The sequence below is a fragment of the Aedes aegypti genome, chromosome 1 (assembly GCF_002204515.2).
Source record: "Aedes aegypti strain LVP_AGWG chromosome 1, AaegL5.0 Primary Assembly, whole genome shotgun sequence".
NCBI lineage: Eukaryota > Metazoa > Arthropoda > Insecta > Diptera > Culicidae > Aedes > Aedes aegypti.
This window is the reverse complement of record NC_035107.1, coordinates 201,737,835-201,764,039: the sequence shown is the minus strand read 5'-3', so window position 1 is coordinate 201,764,039 and position 26,205 is coordinate 201,737,835. Positions and strand designations below refer to the sequence as shown.

The following is a 26,205-nucleotide window of genomic DNA, read 5'->3' as shown; positions in this document are numbered from 1 at the left end:
TTAAAAATGGTGTCTCTATACGTCTTTACATTTATATTATATGGGGAAGAACCCCTTTAACAGTTGATCAAACATTTCCTAAAAAAACCTTTTTTTCATGGTATAATTATCATCAATTTGAACCAAATTGAAGAATATCAAAAGTAGCGTCAATGTGACATCACCAAAATATTGATAATTGAAATTGTATTATTACTTTCGTGACAGACTATACATAAGAGAGAATACTGTAAAAATCGACTTTGAAATTTTTCACCAATTTTAAATTCAATACAAATTGTATGATAACTTAGAAAACAAGGCAAACTTTTACGATTTTTGTTGTTTTTTTCTGTTGGACCTAAAAATACAATTGAAAGGATTGAAAACATTTCAATTTTTTATTGTAGTAAACTAAAAACCGATCAAAATATCACTTACACCCAGGGTCGGATTTACAAATGTGGGGGCTCGGGTTCCATTGTCTTATGAAGGCCCTTTTCACGGAAAAAACATTTTGGTACTTAAGAATAAGGTCTGTTCATTTTATAAAATGGACACATTGTACATGCAATATCTTTTTAATTTATTAAAAAAATCGTGATCGGTTTTCTGTACATTGTTCGACTAATATTGTACAATATTGTGATAAGAAAAAAGCTACAAAAATAAATAAATTCACTCTCATGAGGTACAACGTTTAGAACAGTTTTTTGAAGGTTATCAAAAACATTGGTTATTAGAAATTGGCTAGAAAATTCAACAATCTACACACTCAAACAGAGTGTGAGAGTTCGGTAAATAAAATCACCGAACTTGATCTGTAATTCACTAAACTTCCAATACAATTCTGGTGATACAATAAAAAATATGGATGATTATGTGATATTTTGTCTTTGTTTTTCATGTTGCTGATAAGAAGCAGAAGAGAAAAAATCGGCGGTCATGGATTACATTTTTTCGGTAAAAACAACCGAACATTCGATAGTTTTGACAGCTGCGCTCAAAAATTCAAATTACCAAAATTTCGGTAATCGGTTCGTTTACCGAACTGATTACCGACCATTCAGCTGTTGAGATTTCGGTACATAAATTACCGACTTCGGTGATTTGAACTAAGTGTGTAACATTGTAGAACAATAGTTGAACGATGCACAGAAACCCGATTACGATTTTATCAATAAACAAAAAAGATATAACAAAAACAAAGTGTTCACTTTATAAAATAAACAGTCCTTAAATTTCCCCTTTTTCATGTTTTTTTTTTGAAAAGTTTTCATTATCAGAAGTCATTTCTATATGTTACAGGTTAAATTTGATGGTTCCTTTCTTATTGGTACCGTAAAACGGGGTAACATTGATAGTTTTTTGGAAGAAAATCTGAATATTTATACATTCTGGTTCAAAGATTTATAATTTATGTTTTTAAAACATGTATTGACATCCCAGCTATCGATTGCAGTTGATAGATTGTAATACGATTTATTTTGAATGGATCTATATTTGTTCATACAGTCGCAAGTCGGTTTTCAGTTTTGGGCTCAGGGTACCTTAATTCAAATTATGTTTATTCTATTCCTGTTTAATGTTCAAGTTGCTGAACATACAAATTTATTCAACAGTGTTAAGTTGAAAAAATTGGAGTAGCGCTGGTAGCAGGTCTTTTCTAGATACTTGGTCTCTATTTTCAATGGAAGTCTCTAAGGTCTCTAATTTAATAAAAATGGTCTCCAAAGCCTTTTTTCTTCATTTAGATTGTAGTAAATCCTAATGCAAAAGTCTGCAGGCTCCAAAGAAAAATTCAAATACGTTAACGTGGCTATTCAGCAGGTTCTTCGTCTCACATGCTTCGAGGGAAAACTTAAATAAATCTTCTAGTGAAATTGGATTCATCATGATTGATTCATCTGGAATTCTTTCAGGGACTACTCAGGGATCTCTCTAGAAATTTTTCTAGAGATCCCTCTACCAATTCTCCCAGAAATTCCTCCAGAAATTTTTCAAAGGATGATTAGAGGACTTGAGCACTCCAACGATACTACTTTCAGTAATTTCCACAGTTTTTTTTCAAAGACTTTCCTAGAAGTTTCTCGAGATATTTTTTCACGAATCCTTCCAACGAACTCTCAAGTTGTTACTTTCGGAAATTATACAAAGTTTTTTTTGAAGATGTTGAATCTTGGAGGACATACAAAGGAAGAATCACCGGAAACACCTTGGGAACTTAGGACTTCCTTGAAAAATATCTAAAAGAATCTTTGGAAAAATTCCTGATGGAATCTCTAAGGTAATTTCTATGGTTATCCTACGAAGAATCTAGGTTAAATTCTTGAGATACCGAAACGGAATTCTTGCGCAAATTCTTGGAGAAATTCACTTAACGAACTTGGCGAGAAATCTTCGGAATAATCTCAGGATCTTCGGGAAAATATTTCACGAAATTTCTAGCGAAAATCATGAACAAATACAAAGAGTAATACTGTCGTAAAATCACGAAAAGTAAAAAAATAAAATAAATGTCTGGTACGATTCTATGATGAACAATCAAACTCTTATCTTCTGTTTCCTATTCGGTCACTTTTTGCTTTTCTGTTTCTTGTTTGGTCCAGTTCTTTTTCTTCAAGCTAGATGTCTCAAAGGTTCCTATATTCAAGGCACTTTAACACTACTAGCCCTGCTGTGTGATCGATAGTCATTTTGAAAATTAATATTTAAATAATTTAATTCTATTACTTGTTCTACAGGTCTATAAATTGCACTTGAACCTAGTCTTGAACCTTTGTTGAGAAAACTTTCGTTACAGTTGTAAAAGTCACGTGAGAAAATCGTTAGGAATTTAAGAAAAAGGATTGCACTCTACTTGTTTATCTAAATCGTATTTAAATCTTTCTTTATCTTCTTATTTCTCATGAAGCCAACAAAATCACATTCTGAATGTTCTAATATTTTGTTTTAGTAATTTTATTTAGGTTTTTTTTACATAAATATCGCCCATTATTCCGGATTTCTTAACCTTTCGGTCGTCGCGCGAATTTTTGTAACGCGAGTAGTCGCGCGTTTTACTTTGTACATCACCCTTGATTTTGCGAATATCCCAGGAGTCTGACCACTTAGAAAGATGACGTCTTCGGCAAAATTGTTCAGTAGCTCATGGGCTATAATTATTTTAGCCAAGAAATTTGAGATTTTGTCACTGAGCGGCGCTAGTGAGCATAAAACGATACAACGAAAATTGTTTCGCAGAACTCAGGACCCTGACCACTTAGAAAGATGGCGTCTTCGCCAAAGTTGTTCGGTAACTTATGGACTATCATTGTTTGACCTAGTTGATTCAAAATTTTGCCACCAGGTGGCGCTAGTGAGCATAAAACATTTGTTTCGCAAATATCTCAGGAGCCTAATCACTTAGAAAGATGGCGTCTTGGGCAAAGTTGTTCAGAAGCTTAAATTATTTCTTCGTTTGATCCTTAAAGATCGAGATTTTGTAAAATAATTATAGTCCCTGAGCATCTTAACAACTGTGCCGAAGAAATCTGTCTAAAAAGTCAAGATTCTGCAGCATCCGTAGAATAAAACTTTCATGCTAACTTGCGCCGCCTAGTGGCAAAATATCATATTTCTTGCTCAAATAATGATAGGCCTTGAGCTACTGAACTACTTTGCCGAAGACACTATCTTTCTAAGTGGTCAGGCTCCTGAGATATCTGCAAACAAAAGTTTCATGCTCACTAGCGCCGCCTAGTGACAAAATTTTGACTCGTTGATTCAAACAATGATTCGAACAATGATAGTCCTTAACTTAGTAAACAACTTTGCCAAAGACGACACCCTTCTAAATGGTCAGGATCCTGAAATATTTGCAAAACAAAAGTATCCATTCCTTGCCCACTAGTGCCACCTAGCGGTTAAATTCCGAATTAAATGAGGTACCATCAGATAGCGCTTCACTTCCAGAACAACTTTACTATAGACCCCAAATTTCTATATTATCTGGATTTTGAGATATACCGATTTCAAACTGTGGTTTACTCGAAACGTATATAGTGCGTTCATTATTAGCGACTTTCATGTACATTTGTTGATTTTACCGCATTATAAAGGATCATACTGTAAACAAAAACTGTCGAGTATTGTTCTTAAGACGATTCTTGAGGAATACATTTTGGTTTGGTGTCGATAGATATCTTTGTTGCAAAACGATAGCATATAAATCACAACTGTTGTACAAAGTACAACAGCGCGACAGCCCGAAGGTTAAAATAAAATTGAATCTTTCAAATCATAGGATGCGATTCAAAAAGGTAAGTAAATACGGTGGTAGGTCATTTGGCATAAAGTCGTTTGGCATAAAGCCGTTTGGCATAACGTCGTTTGGCATAATGGTCATTTGGCATAAAGTCGTTTGGCATAATGGTTGTTTGGCATAATGGTCGTTTGGCATAATAGTCGTTTGGCATAATGAGTCTGAAACCAAGAATTTCTCAATTTTCGTTTTTACGTTTCTATTGAATCTTTCTGATGACACAAGGCTTGTTTTGGAGTAAATTGATACAAAATGGCACTCTATTCAACAATCATTCGCTCTTGAATAAACTTAAGCATATTAGGAAAGTTATTGCCAATAGTATTTTATTATTTATCCAGAAATTACCCTTCTTTCATATATTAATTCTTCTTTTGAGTTTCGCTATTGGAACAAATTTTTGCACTGAAGATTTTTATATATTTAGCACAAATTTACCCTTCTATTAATTGTTCTATTTTTTTCCTAAATATGATGTAACCATTATTATAGGTATGAAAACTGTTGATTTTAAATTTCAATAAATTTATCCTTCTTTTATGCATAGGCTGTTCTTTGGAGCTATATTTTTAAAGTATTTTTTGTATACAACTGACAAAAGGGCGGCAATCGATAACATTGATCTGCTCAAATTATCAGCGAAAAGAGAAATCGATTACTGCAGTAACTTTGATGGGTTGTGCTACTTTTCCCCGATTTTCGTTTCCCCGAATGCCATTTCCCGAATATCCCGTTTCCTCGACTAGCCCACTCCCCCGGAAAATTTTTAGCACCCATAATTGTCGTAACTATATACATTTCAGGGGGGTGAACGAACTGACCATCTAATATGCACCGTTCATTATTTAATTGGCGGTTCTTTCGAGTTTTACCGTCTTCAGCATTTTTGCCAACATGTGTATAGCCGAGAATGACAGAACACTTCCTTCTTTTGACTGTTTATCGTTCTTTCTCGTCACCACTTTTCGGGGGAACCAGTCATTGCCGCAATAATTTATGGCGTCAATTTTTGTATTGGTTTAATTGTAAATTTTGCCTTCTTTTAAAAATAGGTTGTTCTTTATGTTTATACTGTTATAAATTTTATTATTTAGTAAAGCTAATTGTGAACCATTTTTATTATCAATTCTTGCCAGATGTGTTGTTAGAATTATAATTATTTCAGAACCTGCCAATATTCAATATATACTTTTTTTTGGGGCAAACGCGTGATCTCCTTACGAGATATGCTGGAAAATATATTATTTCAATCACAAATTTTCCCTTTTCTCGATAATAGACGGTGTTTTTGATGTACACTTCCAAAATTAGAATTTATATTGAACCACTGAAAAGTTTTGCCACAAATATTTTCTTTCAAAGATGTGTTGTTCGTTTGAGCTGTGCTGTGAAAAGATTTTTTTGCGTTAGAGTCTGAAACATATTAATTCTGAGATAATATTCTGAGATGTAGAGACCCGTCACGAGTTTTATTTAGTAATGCTCTATAATGTCACAACAATTTTTGAAATTCTTAGGTCGGATAATCTCTGAACGAACACCACGCTTGTTTAGAACCTACCAAATTTTTTTGCTGTGGGCTCGGTGGTGTTGATCTCGGTAAAAGCTTAAAAAATGCCGATATTTATTTTAAGTCAATCATTATGCCAAACGGCCATTATGCCAAATGACCATTATGCCAAACGGCCATTATGCCAAACGACCATTATGCCAAACGACTTTATGCCAAACGGCTTTATGCCAAACGACCTTATGCCAAACGACTTTATGCCAAACGGGGTACAATCAGTAAATACTATTGAATTGATTCTAATTATTCGTAAAAGTTTTTTGAAGGTACCCCTAAAATGTGAGGGCTCGTGGAACTGGAAAGGCTCTATGATCACAGCAAAGACTTCGCGCAACTTGGTGCCTATGAAGGATTTCATTAGAAGCCGTACGAAAAAATTCACCCTCGTTGATTTATGGATTAAATGCTTCCTTCCGATATGCCCTTTAAAATCGGCAGAGAAGATATTTAATCCGATTAAAACGTAAATGACTTTCGATGATCATTTGTCACCAGCTGTCGCTGTTGTTGTCTCGCACATACATGTTTTCGCCCAAGGAAGAGGATATCCATGTCGTATGCTTGCTGCAACACATGGTGTAGTTGACGAACTATGTAGAAGATGTATTCCGTTAAATTCATTTTATGCCAGTCACTTTTTTGTCATTTGTAGAGGCGCAAGAACATTGTGCAAAAATTGTGCATCATTGAAAGAGTATGGGACCGGCAGCATTGCATATGAGTTACATTCATGGGAACATCCGCTTCAGATTTTGGGATTCCTTGTGAAGCCTAACGTTTAAGCGTTAACCTACCGTATGTTGCACAATAAAAGCTACACCAGCGTGTACTCATTGCAACTTTATTTGTAAATCAAGACTTAGATGACACAGACATTGCACATTGGTCCCAAAGCCATATCTAGGAAAACAAAAAAAATTGCGCTTGGACTGTAATTGAATTGTAATTGATAATATTCAGCTAATCCAAAGCCTAATTAATTGGATATTCGCGCAACTTCAAATATTCTGGTCAATCTCAGAGTAACAAATACAATTTATATCACGCTCATGTACTTACAGTGACATCAATAACACAACATTTTAAATTATTTAATACTCATTTAAACGCGAACGGTTGTACGTTTTTAAGTTTATATACATGCTTACTACTCCGCGTATCTGTCTTTCTCCCTACTATCGTTTATCAAAATCAACAACGCAAAACTATATGCCACACTAAAACAACAATCACTCTTCATGTGGATTTGTACCCACAATACTCTTCTAAATCAATTTATTAGGCCCCTTCTTAATCAAAATAAATTAGTGGTGGAATAAGCGAATGCTTCCATGCTCATTCTTTTTATCTTTGCGTCTTTTCTTCGTCCACAGATTATTCGAATGAATTGACAATATCCAACGCCTCGCTTTCGTCGCTATCCCCATTCGGATTCGGCGCGGCTCAAGATGAACAACAGCACCAAGATGCAGATACGGGAGAACTTCACGATGGACGGAAACACCCGGACATATAGCGAAAATCGGGGCTACTTCATCACTCGGATGACACTGCTGACAACAGTGGCTATATTCAGTTGCCTGCTGGTGGGCACAGGACTGCTCATATATCATTTTGCCGGTTGTCAGGAATTACCAGTCCACGCCAGCATATGCGATCATCGTTACCACTTCGTGTCCAATCTTTCCTCCCGGGCACATCTCGAGCACGAGACAACCCCTCCGCTGGTGGAAGACGCTAGCACAGCGCCGGCGACAACCGCAACGAGCATATCTTCCAGCAGGATGTAAGATAAAGTTACTCAATTGCATATTAGTAAATACAGCGCATTGTTTTCACATCAATTTGGAAAAATATTATTAAATGAAAGATTTGAAATAATTAATGTTATCTATTACACTAGTTTATAGCATTTTTGAACTCGATGAGCTGATCATCATTTTTTCATGTAAAATCGTTCGCTGAATCCTAAAAAGCGGTCGAAAAAACACGAAGTCGAACCGTTTTTGAGACATGTTCAAATTTTTAATTTAAACGCTAATATCTCCGGATGAAGTGCACCGATTTATAATATCTGTTCTTCAAATGAATGCTAATGAAATTTGCTTTTGATCGCTAGAACGTTATTTTTTCATCGGTGTAATTTTCGTTTAGTTATTTACGATTTTCTCAACATCTCTTATGGTTCGCGAGTTATGATTTTTTTTTTAAACAAATAAGTTAGGGTGGAACTGAAAAATCAGTTTTTTCTTGATAACTTTTTATACGATGATTTCTCGTAAAAACTTTGTTCCGAGCACTTCTAGAACTTTTGATTGTGTAGCTTCTATCTGTTTTACTGTTCTATCTCTAATGGTTACAGAGTTATTAGATATTTTCTTCGAAAAAATGGTTCTTTTAAAATGGCGATATCTCTGAAAGGCGCAAACGGATTCTCAATCTTTAATCGCCCTCCCCCCTTTTGTCACGTTTTTGGTATGAGTCCTTCGAAAATTTCGTAAGGCTTGTCACGCTTGGCTTATTTTTTTAATTTAATTTTTTTAAATTATTATTGTCATTTTACGCGAAACAAAGTTTGTCCTGCTAATCGTAGGACGTGGTCAGTTATGAATTGCTACAACTTCTGCATACTAAGCAGAAGGTCATGCGTACAACACCGGTCCCGTCTCTTTTATTATCATCTCTTAACGATAACCAAACGTGTACTTTGGCGAATTTCTTCACATTAACAAACCCTTACTTCCCGTGAATATAGAAATATAGAAGTATCTGCAATTATCTTAACTGGGCATCTAACTAATCACATTTAATTCAATTCAATCTATTAAATCTGTCACAAAGAATAAGTCAGGGTTGCATTCGCCTGTTAAAAAATGCTTGAATCCTGTACAAGAGCCAGATATAAGTCCCAAATAAACCAGAACCAGAAGATGAGCCTTGATCACTTTAAAACTGCTTTAGCAAATAATTTTCCTACCCCAACTCCTTAGATTCCGCTTACTGTGATCGATCTCATCGCAATACATGTGTTTTCAATTTTAAATGACTTCACATAGAGTAAAGTGGGGCAAGAGTTTCTTTTTAAGATTTCTAGCTCAAATCAAATCAAAACTTAGAAATGTCATGGTGGTTCGAATGCTATTCAAGTAAGAGACTTTCACTCCAAATATCATAAAAATCGATTGAGATTTGGAAAAGTTATGGCAATTTGCTGTTTTTCGACGTAAATATTGTAATATTTGGTCAAACTTTCGATGCATGGAACCAAATGAAGATAAAATGTTTTTCAATATTTTATGTAAGGGCGTTTCTAGGCCTATCATAAGGATGCTTTGACGTGTATTTGTTTTTCCATAAATAGTTGGAATCAATTTTTAGCCCATAGCGGGGCAAAAGTTCGAATCTGCGGGGCAAAAGTTCGACCCATTTATAAACCCACGGAATTTTTTTCAAATTTCCTGAAATCTACATATTATCTTCAAATTTAGCAAAATTTGCCTGATCGTGCGAAAAATGTCACAAAAATTTTACATTTTCACTTAGTTTTGCGAAAAACTGCTATTTTTTGGGTGTGTTACAATTTACCCTGTTTTGGGCATTTTTTGATGAAAATTTAGTGTGTATTTTTCGGCAAACATAAGTTTACGGCTGGTATAAAGTATGCCTGGCATAAAAGTATTGATATTTTGTGTTTTAGCCAACGAACTTTTGGCCCATACTAGATTCGAACTTTTGCCCCACCGGTGGGGCAAAAGTTCGTTTAAGACAATCAATTTTGAAACTGTTATAACTAAAAATGGGTAAATATTTTGACACAAGTTTGTTTAGCAAAGTTATAGCCAATATGTTGAAGGTTCGCTGTATGGTATTTGTTTTGTTTCATCTGCTATTATTTTCCTGGAAACTTTGATTATACCACTAAGGTCGAACTTTTGCCCCACCTTACTCTACAGTTATTTCGGTTATTCTAGTAAATATCTTTTTTTTCGCTTGTTTACCATATAAATTTCGGTTTATGGTGAATGTTTCTTTAAGCGTTGACTTTGTATGAGTACATACAAAGAAACTCTTTCAGAACAATCAATTTTGCACATTTTTGCTAAAGGCACCATAGAGTTATCTTGATTATTTTTCAAATTATGGACGATTTTCGTTTAAAAACATATTATTTTCAAAATTTTGCTAATGTTTTCAAACAAAAAACGTCCCTACAGTTTTTTCACCATAATTAGAGAAAATATAATCTTTTTAATAGCTACAAAAGATTGAGAATCCGTTTGCGCCTTGCAGAGATATCGCCATTTTAAAAGAACCATTTTTTCGAAGAAAATATATGATGACTCTGTAACCATTAGAGATAGAACAGTAATTTCTTCAGCAAAAAGTTACGCAATCAAAAGTTCTAAAAGTGCTCGGAACAAAGTTTTTACGAGAAATCATCGTATGAAAAGTTATCAAGAAAAACTGATTTTCAGTACCACCCTACCTTATTTGTTAAAAAAAATCATAACCATATATCTAAAAATGACGGTTTAGGCATAATTATTTTTTGCCTTCCTAGATATGGCTTTGGGACCAATGCACATTTTAAGAGAATTTAAAATAAAATTTTGAAAATGATTCTGTAGCTTCCTCTCTGGTATAGAACCAATAAGTTACATAGAATATCCAGTGTTGAAACATTGGACCAAATGTCAAATAAAATTATTTATTTTATTAGTAAATGGAAAGCGTTTTTTTCTCCTATAAGCAGGTGAAATCAATTTGCCTGTTTATATCCTGCAAATAAAGAATAAAATAATATGTTCATCAGTCCACAGTCCGGGAAGTCTGTATTCTGTGTCAACGGCAGCCAGTATTTATAACTCAGAAATCCTGTAATTTGTGGCTCATGTCAATCCGTTTCCTCTTATAATTCTAATATTTTCGAACAGAAAAATGCATTTTGGTCATATTTCAAATATTATATCAAGCTAATGAATTTAATATTTTGTATGTTACCAATCCATGTTTTAAGCTCTTCGACTTCTACCAGCGCGTCAGCGGAAATCGGCACTCATCAGCCGGGCTCATCGGAAACCCATCCGCCCGAAGAAGATGACGTCCGACTGCCAAGATCGATCGAACCGATTGCGTACAACATTCGTCTGATACCGTTTATAGTGGAAGACAATTTCACATTCGCCGGCACGGTTGACATCGAGGTGCGAGTTACGGCGGACTGTGATAACATAACACTGCATGCGGTAGCCCTGCAAATACACGAGGCACATGTCCGGCGGCAAGAGCCTGGCGCTAGCGACGATGATGAAGATGCTGCCCCCGGCGGTGACGATGGTGGCGGTGGTCGCAACAAGCGGCATCTGAGCGAAGCAACAGGCAGCAATAATGATAATCGACAGGAGCACAACGAAGTGGACAATGGCACTGATGGAGCCACTAGTAGTGACAATGCATCAGGGCGCATCGTTGAAATAGACCGGCAGTTTGTCGTGGAAAGTAAACAGTTTTATGTGCTTATGTTTAAACGGAAATTGCTTGCCGGCGAGCGGTACGTGGTGAGGATTAAGTACGATGGGGTGCTCAACGATTACCTACAAGGATTCTATCGGAGCTCGTACACAGTGCGGAATGAAACACGGTGAGTTGAGTAAGATTCAATTTATACAATTGAAGACTGAAACGGGGTAACATTGATCAGACTGTCTCACCTGTTCGAATCAATATTTATCCAAGGAATTTGTTCAATTCATGCATGGTGCATCTCTTTCTTAATATCATGAATTAGCTAACAAAACTTGAGATTTTTAAAATTGAAAATTGAGTTTTGTTCATGGTTATTTTTTCCGGCATAGCCGAAAATGATTCCGTTTTCAAAATTTTCAATATATTCAATTCAGCAAAACTGACAAATTTTCTTAGGAATTTATCTACTTTAAGAAGTACAGGTCGGACTCGATTATCCGGAGTATCGATTTTATTTTCACTCCGGATAATCGGATAATCGAATTTATAAGAGAAAAAATAAAATCTGCGATAGAAGAACTTAAATATTACCTTTTTTCGTTGTTTTATTTCTCGCGTTGAGTATCATACAGGCGTATCTGCAGTGATCGATTTCTCTTCATCGATTCTCTCTTTGGATTATTACACGAAGTTCAATCGATGTTGGTAACATTTTACGAGACAACATGATAAAGGACAATGAGTTCTTTCTATTGAATCGAAAATAGCATTCAAAAACAGTCGTTCGGCTAAGTAATTGGCTAAAGAGAAAATCGAAGAAGAGAAATCGATCATTGCAGTTACGCCCTTTTAATACTGAATGCGAGATTTATATGATGCAGTGGCGTAGCCAGAAATTATATCTAGAAGCATTTTCTTCTTCTTGGCATTAACGTCTCTATTGCGACAGAGCCTGCTTCTCAGCTTAGTGTCCTTATGAGCACTTCCACAGTTATTAACTGAGAGCTTTCTTTGCCAAAGTTGCCATTTTCGCATTCGTATATCGTGTGGTAAGTACGGTTATACTCTATGCCCAGGGAAGTCAAGAAAATTTCCATTATGGAAAGATCCTGGACCGACCGAACCCAGACACCTTCAGCATGGCTTTGCTTTGTAGCCGCGGACTCTAACCACTCGGCTAAGGGAGGCCCTATATTATGTATTACAATACTGAATTATCTCAAATTTATGCATTAAAACTGAAAAAACAAGAATACCAAAAAACATACCCCGGATAATCTAAAATTCCGGATAATCGAGTCTCCGGATAATCGAGCCCGACCTGCATGTCACGAATCAGGGTGTGTTGAATTTTAAAATGACTCAAAAAGTCAGCGATTTGTAAGAGTTTGGGCTTATGGGTTCTAGAGCAACGATTTTTATAAGTAATGATATTTTCAATATTACCAGCCATTGTTTGCATGGGTGACCAATGTTATCCCATATCAGGTAAAAATTATCACATTTAACATTTTTTAATCATGCTCAAACTTTCAAGACATGTATCGTATCATAGTCACGAGCGATGGGGCCCACACTTGTTTTAAAAATATAAAACTTGCAACTTTTGTATTTTCAAGTGAAAATTTCATTAAACATAAAAAAAATCAGAGGGGGTTGTGTACAAGACACGACCGCATGACGTTAACTACGCCAAGTGATTTTCTGCAGTTGAATTTTAGTCGATTGTCAGAGTTGCAGCCTTCCTTTAGTTCAAACTCTAACATAATATCGTAACGGTCGCAACATTAGGATTCACCAATTTCATAACGCTGGAGGGGGTGGGTGGGTGTCCTAACGATGTTACGGTTCGTACAAAAACAGAAAAATATCAATACAAAAAGCGTCATAAGGGGGTGGGTAGGTGTCCAAAATGGCCTATTTTAGCGTTATGAAATATAGGATAAACAGGTATAATACGCCCCCCAACGAAAAACTGTTCTATCGCAGAGGCAAATGCATTACTTCTATAGTTTTTGGTGTCAAAGTGTTATGCAACTTTCTTTTGCTAGGTAACTTCTAAAAAGAGTACAAGACGTTTTCTGTAAACGGTCCAGATTTTGACGTTTCAAAACAAACCGGGCAATATGCCCCTCCCGTAGAAAAAGTTCCGCAGCGCTGTAGAAATGTTTCCAAGAAGAACTCCACCACTTGCTAAGCTTAAAATCAAAGGGTCCATTAGCAGTCGTCTTCCGGTAAAAGTTTTTGTAATAAGTACAATAGTAAAGGATGGGCTTCATCTACAACAAGGCTTCCCCATCAGACCCAAAATTTTACGCCAAAAAGCTGATTTTCGATATTTTCGGTATTTCTATTGGTTGTTTATACTTCTAAGAGATCTTATATGCGCAACATCAGTTTTTCGCGTATATTTAAGATATGTAATCATATTTACGTGTTAAATAAACCTTATTTCCTTGAAAATGAAGTGGGGCGTATTGTCTGGTTGGGGCGCATTATACCAATTTACCCTATGAACAAACCCTTACACATTTTCAATTGACACCTAGTGTATTGCCGTAAGACGTAGTTAACGTCAAAAGAAGAATGAGCGAAGAAGCAGAAATTGGTTTGCTTTTATAGTGTGCTTCCCAACCCACGTGTTTGGTTGCGTAAGAAAGGGGTCGACATTTTCACAATTTTCGATAGTCTATCGTCAAAAAACAAAAGTTTTCTTAATTTGAGTAAAATATTGTGTTAATTCCCGACCGATTGGTGGAAAAATATTGAAAATCTACCAGTAAACGGCTGAATTATTAGAATTCAAAATCTTACATAATTTCGTGACAGTTGCAACATTTTAGATTTTCAATTGACACCCATTGCTGTAAGACGTAGTTAACGTCAAAAGAAGAATGCGCGAAGAAGCAGAAAAAAGGGGGGTCTGTAGCCTTGAGGTTACGCTTTCGCTTCATAAGCGGAAGGACATGGGTTCGATTTCCAGCCCCTCCACAAAAAAAAACCCGTCCAGCCACCAGAAGACGCCTCACGGAGGACCGTGCTTTGGGGAGCACATCCATCCTCCGCCAGTATCAGATGGTGACTGAGACAAACTGAGCAGCTAGCCTCACTAACAGCAGAGCTCTCTCCTACCTGCTCGGTGTGAGAGTAAAAGAGTAGGAGAGAGTGAAAGCAGATGTAAATATAGATAAGTTTAAAATAGATCTGTATCGGTAAAGAAGCTACAGATCAACTGATTCCGGCACAGTAGTGGCCACGAGCACAAAGTGCCTTAAAAAAAATAAGAAGCAGAAAATGGTCTCCTTTTATAGTGCGCTTCCCAACCCAAAAGAATCGTGGAAGACAATATGAACGAGTTTGGTTGCGTAAGAAAGGGCTCGACATTTTCCCAATTTTCGATAGTCTATCGTCAAAAATCAAAAGTTTTCTACATTTGAGTAAGATGTTGTATAAATTTCCGACCGATTGGTGGGAAAATATTGAAAATCTACCGATAAATGGCTGAGTTATTTGTATTTAAAATCTTACATAATTTAGTGACGGTCGCAACATTTTAGATTTTCAATTGACACCCAGTATATTGCCGTGAGACGTAGTTAACGTCAAAACTGATCAATGTGATTCCGGATTATGGTACCTTTTTTTTTAATCCACACACACTCCCTTCTTTCTTATAGAAAATCGGAGTAAGCCGTGCGCGCCAGCGGCAGCGTTTTTGAATTTTCTGTCACGTTTACTTCGGTTTAGACCTGAGAGTGAGTCACAGATACTACACACAAAATATGAAACAAAGTTTTTTTTTCGAACTGCAAGATAACTGCAACATCAAGGCAGACTTGATGAACATCACTAGTTTTCTTTTGTTGTGTACATTCGATTTTTCTGGACAAACATGGAAAAAGAGTCTTAGTTTTTTTGCGTTTAATTTTCATTTTTATTTGAAAAAGTAATAATCTGCGTAGGGCAAACGCTCCCTTAGTGGAGGTAGCTCCAATTGTGGAGGTAGTGTGTTTTGACATGTTTCGCACTTTTTTATGGCTATGTGATATTTTTCTATGATGTACGATGTGAAAATGATACAAGTTATCGAAAAATATTCATGAAATTTGACCATAAACCTATTTTAAACAATTATTTTGCTTAAATTTTTTGCTCCTTTGCACCTATAGTGGTGCATCAGTACCCATAGTGGAGGGTCCCATAAGAAATCAATGGTTTGCGCCACTAAAGGAACCATTCTTAAAACATACCTCCACTAAAGGAACAGTGTTCCTATTGTTGGTGCAAGGCTTTTTGCAGGGAAATTTCAAATGAATCGTGATTTTTATACATTTGAATGATAGCAGGATTTGAGATCTAGCGATTGATACGCTAAAATCATATAATTTTTGATTTTATCACCATGTTTTAGCAGTTTTCGCTTAGGTGCACCACTAATGGTACATTTGCTTTATTTCAGTACTTTATATTCAATATGAATAAAAGGTACTCTCGTTACATTACTTTTGAATAAGCATTAATTGATTCTCATAAGATTATTGTCATCTAAGTATGATGAAATGCAGAAATGTATTTTGATAAATTACGCTCTTTTATCATGTTTGTCATTTGTTTAAGATCCCGGCTTACAGTGACAGCAGAATCTTGGCTCACCTTGACGTACAGCAATTTCGTATTGTTTTCTCCCTCCCAGGTTTAGACCTGTGCGTTGTAACATAGTTATCTTCTATCTTCCAGCTACAGCTAGAAGTAGAATTTCTACTGTAGAATGACATTATCTGCAAACGCAGAATGACCTACTTAGAATCCTATTGTAAATCAATGTCTACTTTGCGTCTCCTCCTTTTTATTTCTTTTATTTTTAATATACCTTTCACCTTGCTTGCGTATCTGAATTTACAATATGTTTCCGTGCTGTAGTCCAAGAATAGATCTTGTACTCGAATTTCAGTTGGCTGAATATCCTGAAAATTTTCAAAAACTTGCTTTAGTATTGTTTTGGAATACTAAAAATTAAAAACTTCAATTGATTCCGTAGTGGTTGAAAATGTAATTTTCTACCAATATTTCTATCACTGGGATTCATTGTTAAATCTTCGAATTTTTCCTAGATGCATTTCATGAATTGAGATTCCAGGTATACTTTTATGAATTCTTTACGATCGCAGAAGTAGAAAACAAATCAGCAATTATTCATAGAGTTCGTCAAGTTCTAAAATCATTTTGGAATTCTTACACAAACCCCTTTTGTTGAAATATTCAACGCATCTCAGAAAACCGTTTTAGTTTAATGTCCGAAGAATTTGGAAACATGATCAAAATGATTCCGGATTATTTTGGGGAACCAAAACGAATACATATGTATCTCAAGACCCTGATGTGCCTTCGACAAGACAGATCAAGTGCTATCTAACAGTTATTGGAAATTTAACCGCCAGGAGGCGTGAATAATTTTTTTTCCCCAATCTTATGTATCTCCAGATGCTAATCAGCTAGAAGGTTAGTGTCGCAGATAAATTTGTTCAGCAGATCAAGGGATATCTGGTTGTAACAAATCTGATCTGGAATTCATACGATAGGTGGCGCTTGTATCAAATTATCTACAACTAGTGGTCCCGGCAAACTTCGTCTTGCCATCAAGTAGGCTGTTGAAAAACGATTTGAATCGTCCCATACAAAATGACAGTTCCGTTTATTCTCGTTTTTTACAACTTTCCTGCTGAATATTATGGGATCATTTTGTACACAAACACGTCGGAACCGTTGTAGAACAAAGCGGAGAAAGAATCATCCAAATCCGTTCATCCGTTCTCAAGCCATTTCGTGACATACAAACACCACTTCATTTTTATTTATATAGATTGGTATATATATTTGGCAATGTTGTTCATAAATGGGAAGATACAAATGATTGAAGAAAATTTTTTCCTAGCACCACCTACCGGATGAATTCCCTACAAGAGTTGTCACTACCATCTAGTCATTGATCTGCTGAACAACTCTGCGAAGACGAGTACCTTCTAGCTTATTAAGATCTCCAGAATTTAAGAAAATTTTGCCCCTAGCACTACCTAGCGGGAGATTTATGATATTCTTCTTCATAGTTCTCGGAAAAAAATCCTATGTATGTATCTAACATTTTTGCAATGTGTTTTTGTTTTATTTCAGAAATATAATCATAAAACAAGCGACATCATACAATCAATCCCCCTTACTCGATATTCCGTATCTCAATATCGAGTTAGAGAACCACAGTAAAAGTTGGTTTCCATGACTACTTCGATGGTCCCTAGGATTTTGTGTTCTATAACTTGATAGCTCTCTAACTTGAAGGTACCTTCAATATCAAGTTACGGAGAGTTGACTGTAGTACATATTCTTATTTACTGCCCATACTCGCAATACAGTCCCATCAGGAAAATCATCATGTCGAGAAAAACGCAATTGAACATTATTGCAAAGGTTTTCGTAACGCCGCTGCAGGCAGCAGAAAATTCTAGTGACATTACTCAACACATTATCATTAGAGTACAAGAAAATGAACAACTACTAAAATATTGTGAATGCGGATGTTTTTTATATACAAATCCAAGATACTTGCCAATGGGACTCGTTATCCGAGTACTTTCCTCTTCAAATTCAAATATACCCGCATACCAGTCCCATTACATGGGACTCGCTTACTTAGTTATCGCGCATCTTGACACATTTATTGCCAAGTTTATCATGGATTCCAAGGGACTTTTCCTTTTGCTACTAAAGTGCTTTCATATTTTAATTGCAATACTTATTATACAATATAAAATAATATGGTGGTGATAGTGACAGTCCTCAAGTCATTCCTGGGTTTGATGAATGCGTTGCTGCCGGCCATATAGGAAAAGTAGTTAGGATTCACCTGCAGCATGTTGTAGTATCTGACACACAGGTACTAAGGCGGGTAAGTTTTGATTAGCCTGATTTCGAAAAAGCTGTTGGACATTTCTTAGATATCCATAATGCTGGCTTTTCATTGGACCTTCTTAATTATCACCATTAGTGCCGCTAAACGTACTGCTTGACCAGTCGACGATACCAGTGATGGTATGCTAATTCCCATGTTAGCCCAAAAAGCCTCCCCTCCATGTCGTTAGAAAGATGAACCTACCGGAGATTTAGGTAATTGGTCAGAAGACAAAAGTTAATTTAGACTCTCATAAGGACTAGATGTTTCAATCACTCATCGCACCAGAAGCATTCTAGACAAAAATAAAAAACAACATTTGTTATGAAGTGCAGATAGTTTAAAACACTGTAATTTGTAGCATTTATTTTTCTTATGGGATGAAAACTACGATGCAAGATTACAGAAATCATAATAGGAATAAGGGTACATGAATTTCGTCGTAATCTACTAGTGGGACTGTTATGCGGGTACTTTCAATATGGGACGCACATGATTTGGTATTTTTTTCGCATTTTGTCCATACAAAAATACAATTTTAAGTATGATACCATGAAGTACACTAACAATAAACATGATTCATGAAGAAAACTCAAAAGTGATGAAAATTGAAATGGGACTGTTTTGCGAGTATGGGCAGTTTAGCAATCAGTATGAAACTAAAGAAATAACTATGTGGCAATATTTTTAAGGCATTCATATCTTCTAAAAGTTCTTTGTGTTTATCTGCAGCATTATATGCAATTCACATTTCACAGATACGTTAAGACTCGTAATCAAACTCTTAAAGATATTTTCACCGTATTAACACATTTTACTAATTTATGCCAAGAACATACATTACGTTATTTATTTGAATAAATCTTTGCTGTTAAATGAGTTGGTGCCACAAATGACCTTGAGTGTTCATGAAAATTTGCAAGTTTTCTGTCAAACATTTCTCCGAGAATTCAACCTAGGATTCCTCCTCGATCTCCACCATGGATTTATCTATTAACTTTTTAATGGGAAATCTATCAAGGGTTTCTTCAGAATGTTTTAATGCATTCTTATGATTTCACCTCGAATTAACTTACTCACACTTATAGGAATTTATCCGGTATTTGTTTTATGAATTCTATCAAAACCATCTTATGATTTGAATTAGAAGAAAATAATTTTTCTTTTCTATGTCCTTCTGTTGGCTGAGCTTTTTGAGGGTTACAAGCACAGTATTGCTGAAATTTCTTTTGCCACTCCTTTATCTTCCAAATGTATTACAGAAATATGGCCTATGCCTACCATTGCTCCTTCATTCTTCTAAAGTTCTGAGAGTATTCTTCCAAGAATTCTTCTTAGCCATTTCGTAAAAAAATCTTGTCAGTTATTTTTCTGAGAATTTATCAAGAGAATCGTTCAAGAGCCATCAGCAATTATACACAAAAAATGCCTGTTAAGTTATCAGTACACTATGTCACTATGTCGGCTTGGATTGATTCAGAGCCAAACAAAAAATGTCATTGCAAAGATTTAGTCATTGTTGAAACCGATTTTTTCGTTTGATTTATGCCTAGTCATATAGTTGCAAATTTGACAAAGTGCATACTAATATCTTTAGTTCCAAGCTGTCGTCTGGTTGTTTCTTAGTGTAAGAACAGTGGTTTTGGAATACTATAGTAGCTATAACGGACGGTCAATCGAGCTCAAACCCAAACTCTAGCTTATCGAGAAATTCCTGGAATACCTCCAGTAATTCCTCTAAGGAGTTTCCTAGGAATATTTCAATACGTTTTTGTTTATGCACATTCCGGCGGATGTAGTTTTGGGCGACGATGTTGGTGGTCTAATGGCTTTCACTTCATAAGCAGAAGATCATGGATTCAATCCCAGGCCTGTCCCTTTCCTCATACTTTGTAGTTATGACCATCACTTGCTATTATCTTCCACTCTTAATCTATCACACTTAAACTATTCGTTCATAGCGTTCGCTAGAACCAGAGACGGGTAAGAAACCGTTTCCCTTCGCTTCCATTCTTTCATCAATAGCAACTCTTTCCTTATACCTGATACATACATACACTCCCGTGCAAAAGTTTGGGTTCACCCCTTTATAACATACAAAAGTGTGTTGTCCATATCTCTGTGGTTACACGCAGTGCTGGATTTGGACTTCGGGGGGTCCGGGTCAGATCTCTTGACGGGGGCCCTTGGCACAAAATGAGTGGGAAACGCTAAGCATAGGAAAGTTAAGTACAGTCAACTTTCGTTCGTTAAACTAAACCTGTAGCCCACCTAGTGAAAGACTTTCACTAATCGGTCAAAATTTTGAATACAATAGAAATTCAGGGCTACCAACATTGATAAATCGAGCTTCATGTCAAAAAGTGGCGTTTGTCTTCGTTTTAAGAGGGCTATAGACCACCTAACGGGAGCCCAATTAAAACGAAGCCCACCTAAAGATAGTGCAACGAACGAAATTCGACTGTACTATGAAAATAAAATATCCGGAAAATCATCTGTATAAAATACTTGAAAAGTCGCATATAGCACATGATTAGATTGATTTTTGACTAAATCGTTCTCAATCATGTCCAAAATTAAAAATGTTCCAGATGAAATCAAGACTATATGACTAATCGTGACTTGGATAACAATACCAAATATTATATTCATTTTTTTTTCAATTTAACTGCAGATATTTCCAATAAATGAACTTCAACAACAACCATTATTAGAGCAATTAGCAAATCGTTTAACTATTTTATTTTATTGTGTAGAAATTTATTGATTTCCTACATTTATTGTTGAAAAAAATTATCCTACCGCGACTGTATTGAACATAATGCTTTGAAATACTCAATTTGATTTTCATAACAGGAAAGGAACACACGATTGTCTAACTTTAATCAGATATTTAACTAGTATTTGCGGACAAAGAGCAAATGCTTTCAGAAAGCACATAGGCTTCACTCTGGATCAACTTACAACTTTCAGAATTAGTTGTATGAGCTTTCCCCAAGGCTCATGTCTTAGTCCCTTACTTTAAAATTCTAATGTTCCCGATATTCACAAAAGTTAGGAAGAACTATGCACGCTTCGACAAATTGCAGATGATGCTATAGTTTCTGTAATTATTTAAGTTCTGTAGATGTTGGTCAAATTTATGGTAAATTTGAAGCTCGTAGCAAAAATTTCAATATTCAAACAAAGCCATGAAAATAGTAATACAAAATCAAAGAAAAAAAACTGTCGCAAATGGAAAAGAGAACAGAAACATATGAAAATTCTAGTATAATTTCAAACGTGTTTGATAGATAGTTTCAGTATCTTGATGGTAAAATCAAGAGAATGTATGAATTAACGAGTATCTTCATCCTATCAAAATCATTCCAGGACATATGGCACAATTATTTTGACAGTATCGTTCCAGAAAGCTGTGTCAATTTGCTGTATATTAACCCGAGAAGAGTTATGAAGTTTTCTAATTTCATAAGTTCAATAGCTCAGAAAAAAATCATATGGAGTTAGCTACTAACTATCAAATAACATAATCTCAATGCAGGATATTTCTGTTAGAAATCGTATTGGAATTGTAATTTAAATTTAAAATCAATAATGTAAAAATTATTTATTGAATTGTATTTATTTTTTCCACTCCTCGGGGGGCCCCCTTGGTCGGGGGGCCCGGGGCATTTGCCCCCTCGGCACCCCCCCAAATCCGGGCCTGGTTACACGTCCAATTAAAACTCTCTATGGCGCATTCGAAAGGCAATAGATTATTCTTTCTGCGAAGATATTTGTCCAATTTTTTAAGTTTTGGATTTTGTCCAAATTTTTGGATTTTTTGTACTAAATTTTTACTTAAAGTTATGACATTTAAGGTGATTATAAAACGAAGCCAAACTTTGAATTTTCAAGTGCACAAGACTAGAGAATCTGACAACAGTTCGAGATAAAAAATCAATCAAATTGCTTGCTTGCTGGTGGTGCCCAATGGGATAAATTTTCAACACGGAGCGTTGTTTGGTTCTTAAGTCTTGTGCTGTTGAAAATTTGAGGTGTGGCTTCGTTTTATAATCACCTTAAAAAAACACACTAATAAATCATGGTTAATTTCATCAGCATTGGATCATTATCTATATTATTTGAAAAGCACTCACGAAATTTTTGCAGAAATATCTGCAGTACTCCTTCAGTGCTTTCAAGAGGTTTTTTGTTGATCAAACCATATATTTTTGCTATGATTTTTTAATATTTATTGACTTTTTTCAGGGGCTTCTTCTCATTTTTTTTTCTAGCAGGGTGTCGTGCAGAATTGATCCTAAATACTTTTTCCAGTAAATGATACACGGATTCATAGAGGGGTAGTGCTTCGTGAAGCCCAAGCAGGACAGTTCGGTTTTGCGTCGTGCGATAGATTTGGCTCACGGTTTCGCGCGTGTTTTCGTCTCCAAAGATTTTTTTTTCTGTTTTGGAGCGTCTTGCCCAGGAAGGCACAAGCAAGACGGTTTGTTTTCTGGACGCCAAGAAGTTTTGCTGTCAGTGTCAGTTTTGTGTTCAGTCGAAGATGGATTACCAACTGGTGAGTTCGTTTCATGCTTGTGATAACACATATTTTCTTGGAAGCGTAACTTTTAAGTAATTTTAAAACAAACTTTGTATGGTTCGTCACTATAAGTGTCGGCATTATGCTTTTTTCTTATACAATTTCAATATACATATATTTGTCTCTTTTTGACATTATTAAAAATTATCTTAGGGGGGTATGTAGCCTTGAGGATACGCTTCCGCTTCATAAGCGGAAGGTCATGGGTTCGATTCCCAGCCCCTCCACAAAAAAAAAACCCGTCCAGCCCACCAGAAGACGCCTCACGGAGCACATCCATCCTCCGTCAGTATCAGATGGTGACTGAGACAAACTGACCCTCTTCGCAGGCAGCTAGCCTCACTAATAGCAGAGCTCTCTCCTACCTGCTCGGTGTGAGAGTAAAAGAGTAGGAGAGAGTGAAACTAGATGTAAATATAGATAAGTTGAAAATAGATCTGTATCGATAAAGCAGCTACAGATCAACTGAGTCCGGCGCAGTAGTGGCCGGAGTGCCTTAAAAAAATATATATCTTTTGAATTGTTCGACATTGTGAATGTTGACGTATTTTTTAAAACTTCTACCGTATCGAGACAAAATGCACAGTTATACTTATACCTAATTTTCAAACAAACTATGTATAGTTCGTCACTACAAGTGTCGGCATTATTCCTGTTTCATATATTTTAAAATATATACATGTAATTTTCAGTTTTCGTCATTAATAAAAACATCTTTTGAATTGTTCGACATTATACCGTTTTGACTCATATTCCGAACACTTAAGGCAAGGAGTGACTTCAAATACATCTGATTGGCATAAATTGGCTGATATTTGTGTAAATTTTAATTTCTTCGCAAAGTTTAACTGTTAGCTGTTGGGTGTATCGATAATAATGTTGATTCAATTGGTTTTAGTATTGTTTTTACTTAAAAGTATGGAACAACATTTTGATTCAAATGCCGAACACTGTGCTTATTCTGTCTCATATTCCGAACACCTTGATTCAAATTCCGAACAGCACGAATAAATCGTATTCAAATGAATAATTTCGCAAATAAATTTATCTGAGCTTGTTCTACTGGTCTCAAACTCGAGAGTAATCACTACTTCCGTGGTAAAAAATATATTGGAAAGGTTAAAATTAAAATGCAATTGACTGCCATTTCCTTGTTATTTGGTGACATATTTCAGCGAAACATTTCAACCAAATCGCCATACAAAAACCGAGTGTTCGGAATATGAGTCTGTTCGGAATTTGAGACAAAACGGTAGATGTTGCGTATTTTTTAAAGCTTCTACCAAAAACTTCTCGAGACAAAAATACAACACTAGCTTTAAATATAAGTCGTATATTTCCCCCTTGTCCATGGATCGCATCATCGACCAGAGGTGACTCCCAGATTCTTTTCCTCCCTCACTAATAAACACCCTTCACGTGGTGATTGTGGAGATTCAGAGGTATTCTCGGTCTCTAGAAGCAACAATCATTACACCCTAACATTCCTTCCCCATCCCAACTGACTGTAAGAACTTGGCCGGCGCCGTTATTGATCAATAATATTAGATCTGCTAAAATTGCACTTCGAGAGTAAGCGGAAACTCCCATCCCTTATTCATTTGGATCGTAGTGCAATTCTTACCAGTTCCAATCAATCACGGAGTAGCAACCATTGACATGTACAGTCAGTCTATGCTATGCTATGCTATGCTAAATGATACACGGATTCATGGAAAAAATCTTTCAAATGCTCTTATCCTACACCTAAAATCATCTGTGCGGTGCGTAGAAATCCATATGTTTTGTATAGATAACATCTGGCAGTGCGCACATCAGCATTCTCCACGGAAAATATAAGTGGTGGTTTTCTATTGAATTTATTCCAAATCAAGGTCTGCCAACATTTCTCCAACAGGTTTCTTCAGTTTTTCTCGTACCCGGGGTGTTGTAGTCAGTTCAGATCAGATCTTAACAATTTTCTAAATTTGGCGTGTTGCAACATTATTAAGAAAAGAAATTCACAATATCGTGAAGTTAAAAAGAAATTGGATATTGAACATGTTGAATGGGGATCTGGTGAGCATTATAAGGTCACAAAACTAAGTTGACTGAAATAATCCGGATCCAAGAAAATCCACTGGAAAGTGCTAGGAAAGTATTGGCAGACCTGACCTTAAAATAGTTCTTTTCCCTTTGCCATTACCATGTCATATCAAGTTTCAAAAACAATAGTAAAGTATCATTATAAACATACTAAAGATTACCCAAACAACTTTTCATTTTCTACTGCAAAATAGTTGTTTTTGAGATATAGTTACCGTTTCTACATATAATATTGTCAAATATATTGCAGATGGCTGGCCACGACACAGTTTCAACCGACGGATGCTCGTCGAGCGTTCCCTTGCTTCGACGAACCAGCCCTAAAGGCACGGTTCAGCATCAGTCTCGCCCGTCCGAAAAGTATGGTTTCGTTGTCCAACATGCCAAAGCTGAAGTCGTACAATGCACCGTAGGTTGAACAGCTCCAACTCATTCAACTAGAGGGTAATAATTCAAGTTGTGACTTTTTAGAGAGCCCGGACTGGAAGACTACGTGTGGGACATCTATCAGCAATCGGTTCCCATGTCCACGTATCTGGTAGCGTTTGTGGTATGCGATTTCGTTAGTTTGAAGTCCAACAATTTCGCCGTATGGGCACGGTCCGACGCCATCTCATCGGCTCGGTATGCATTGGACGTAGGGCCGAAGATTCTGAAGTACTTGGAGCAATTTTTCGATATTAAATACCCACTTCCCAAGATGGACATGATAGCGTTGCCAGATTTCAGTGCTGGCGCTATGGAGAACTGGGGTTTGATAACCTACCGGGAAACGGCAATGTTGTACGAGGAAAACGTGTCCGCCAACAGTAACAAGCAACGTGTGGTGACCGTTGTAGCTCATGAGCTGGGTATGTAACAGATAACGATAATTTGGATTAAAAAAACTAAAAACCAACTTTCTCTTTGCAGCTCATCAGTGGTTTGGAAATCTGGTGACACCGACCTGGTGGACAGATTTGTGGCTCAACGAAGGTTTCGCCAGCTACATGGAGTATCTAGGAGTGGATGCAGTGGAACCTGCTTGGAAATCTATGGAGCAATTCGTAGTCAACGAGTTACACAATGTGTTTTCACTGGATGCCCTGTCATCGTCGCATCAAATATCCGTCCAAGTGCACAATCCAGAGGAAATCAATGAAATTTTCGATAAGATATCATACGGCAAAGGAGCGGCAATAATTCGAATGATGGATCATTTTCTTACAAGTGATGTGTTTCGAAAGGGATTGACACACTATCTGAATGAGAAGTAATTAACGTATTCTTCTAAT

At 36.2% G+C, this 26,205-nt stretch overlaps 1 protein-coding gene across 1 annotated transcript in view; it reads left to right on the top strand.

Annotated features, from left to right (window-relative positions):
* Nucleotides 1–26,205, top strand: part of LOC5567085 (aminopeptidase N) — a 101,430-nt gene that overhangs the window by 64,249 nt on the left and 10,976 nt on the right. Inside the window, exons 2-6 of the mRNA XM_021857251.1 lie at nucleotides 7,226–7,638; nucleotides 10,870–11,493; nucleotides 25,182–25,340; nucleotides 25,403–25,782; nucleotides 25,844–26,183. Of these exons, the coding sequence (XP_021712943.1) occupies nucleotides 7,301–7,638; nucleotides 10,870–11,493; nucleotides 25,182–25,340; nucleotides 25,403–25,782; nucleotides 25,844–26,183 (1,841 nt within the window). The 5' untranslated portion in view covers nucleotides 7,226–7,300. The remainder of the gene's footprint in view (nucleotides 1–7,225; nucleotides 7,639–10,869; nucleotides 11,494–25,181; nucleotides 25,341–25,402; nucleotides 25,783–25,843; nucleotides 26,184–26,205) is intronic.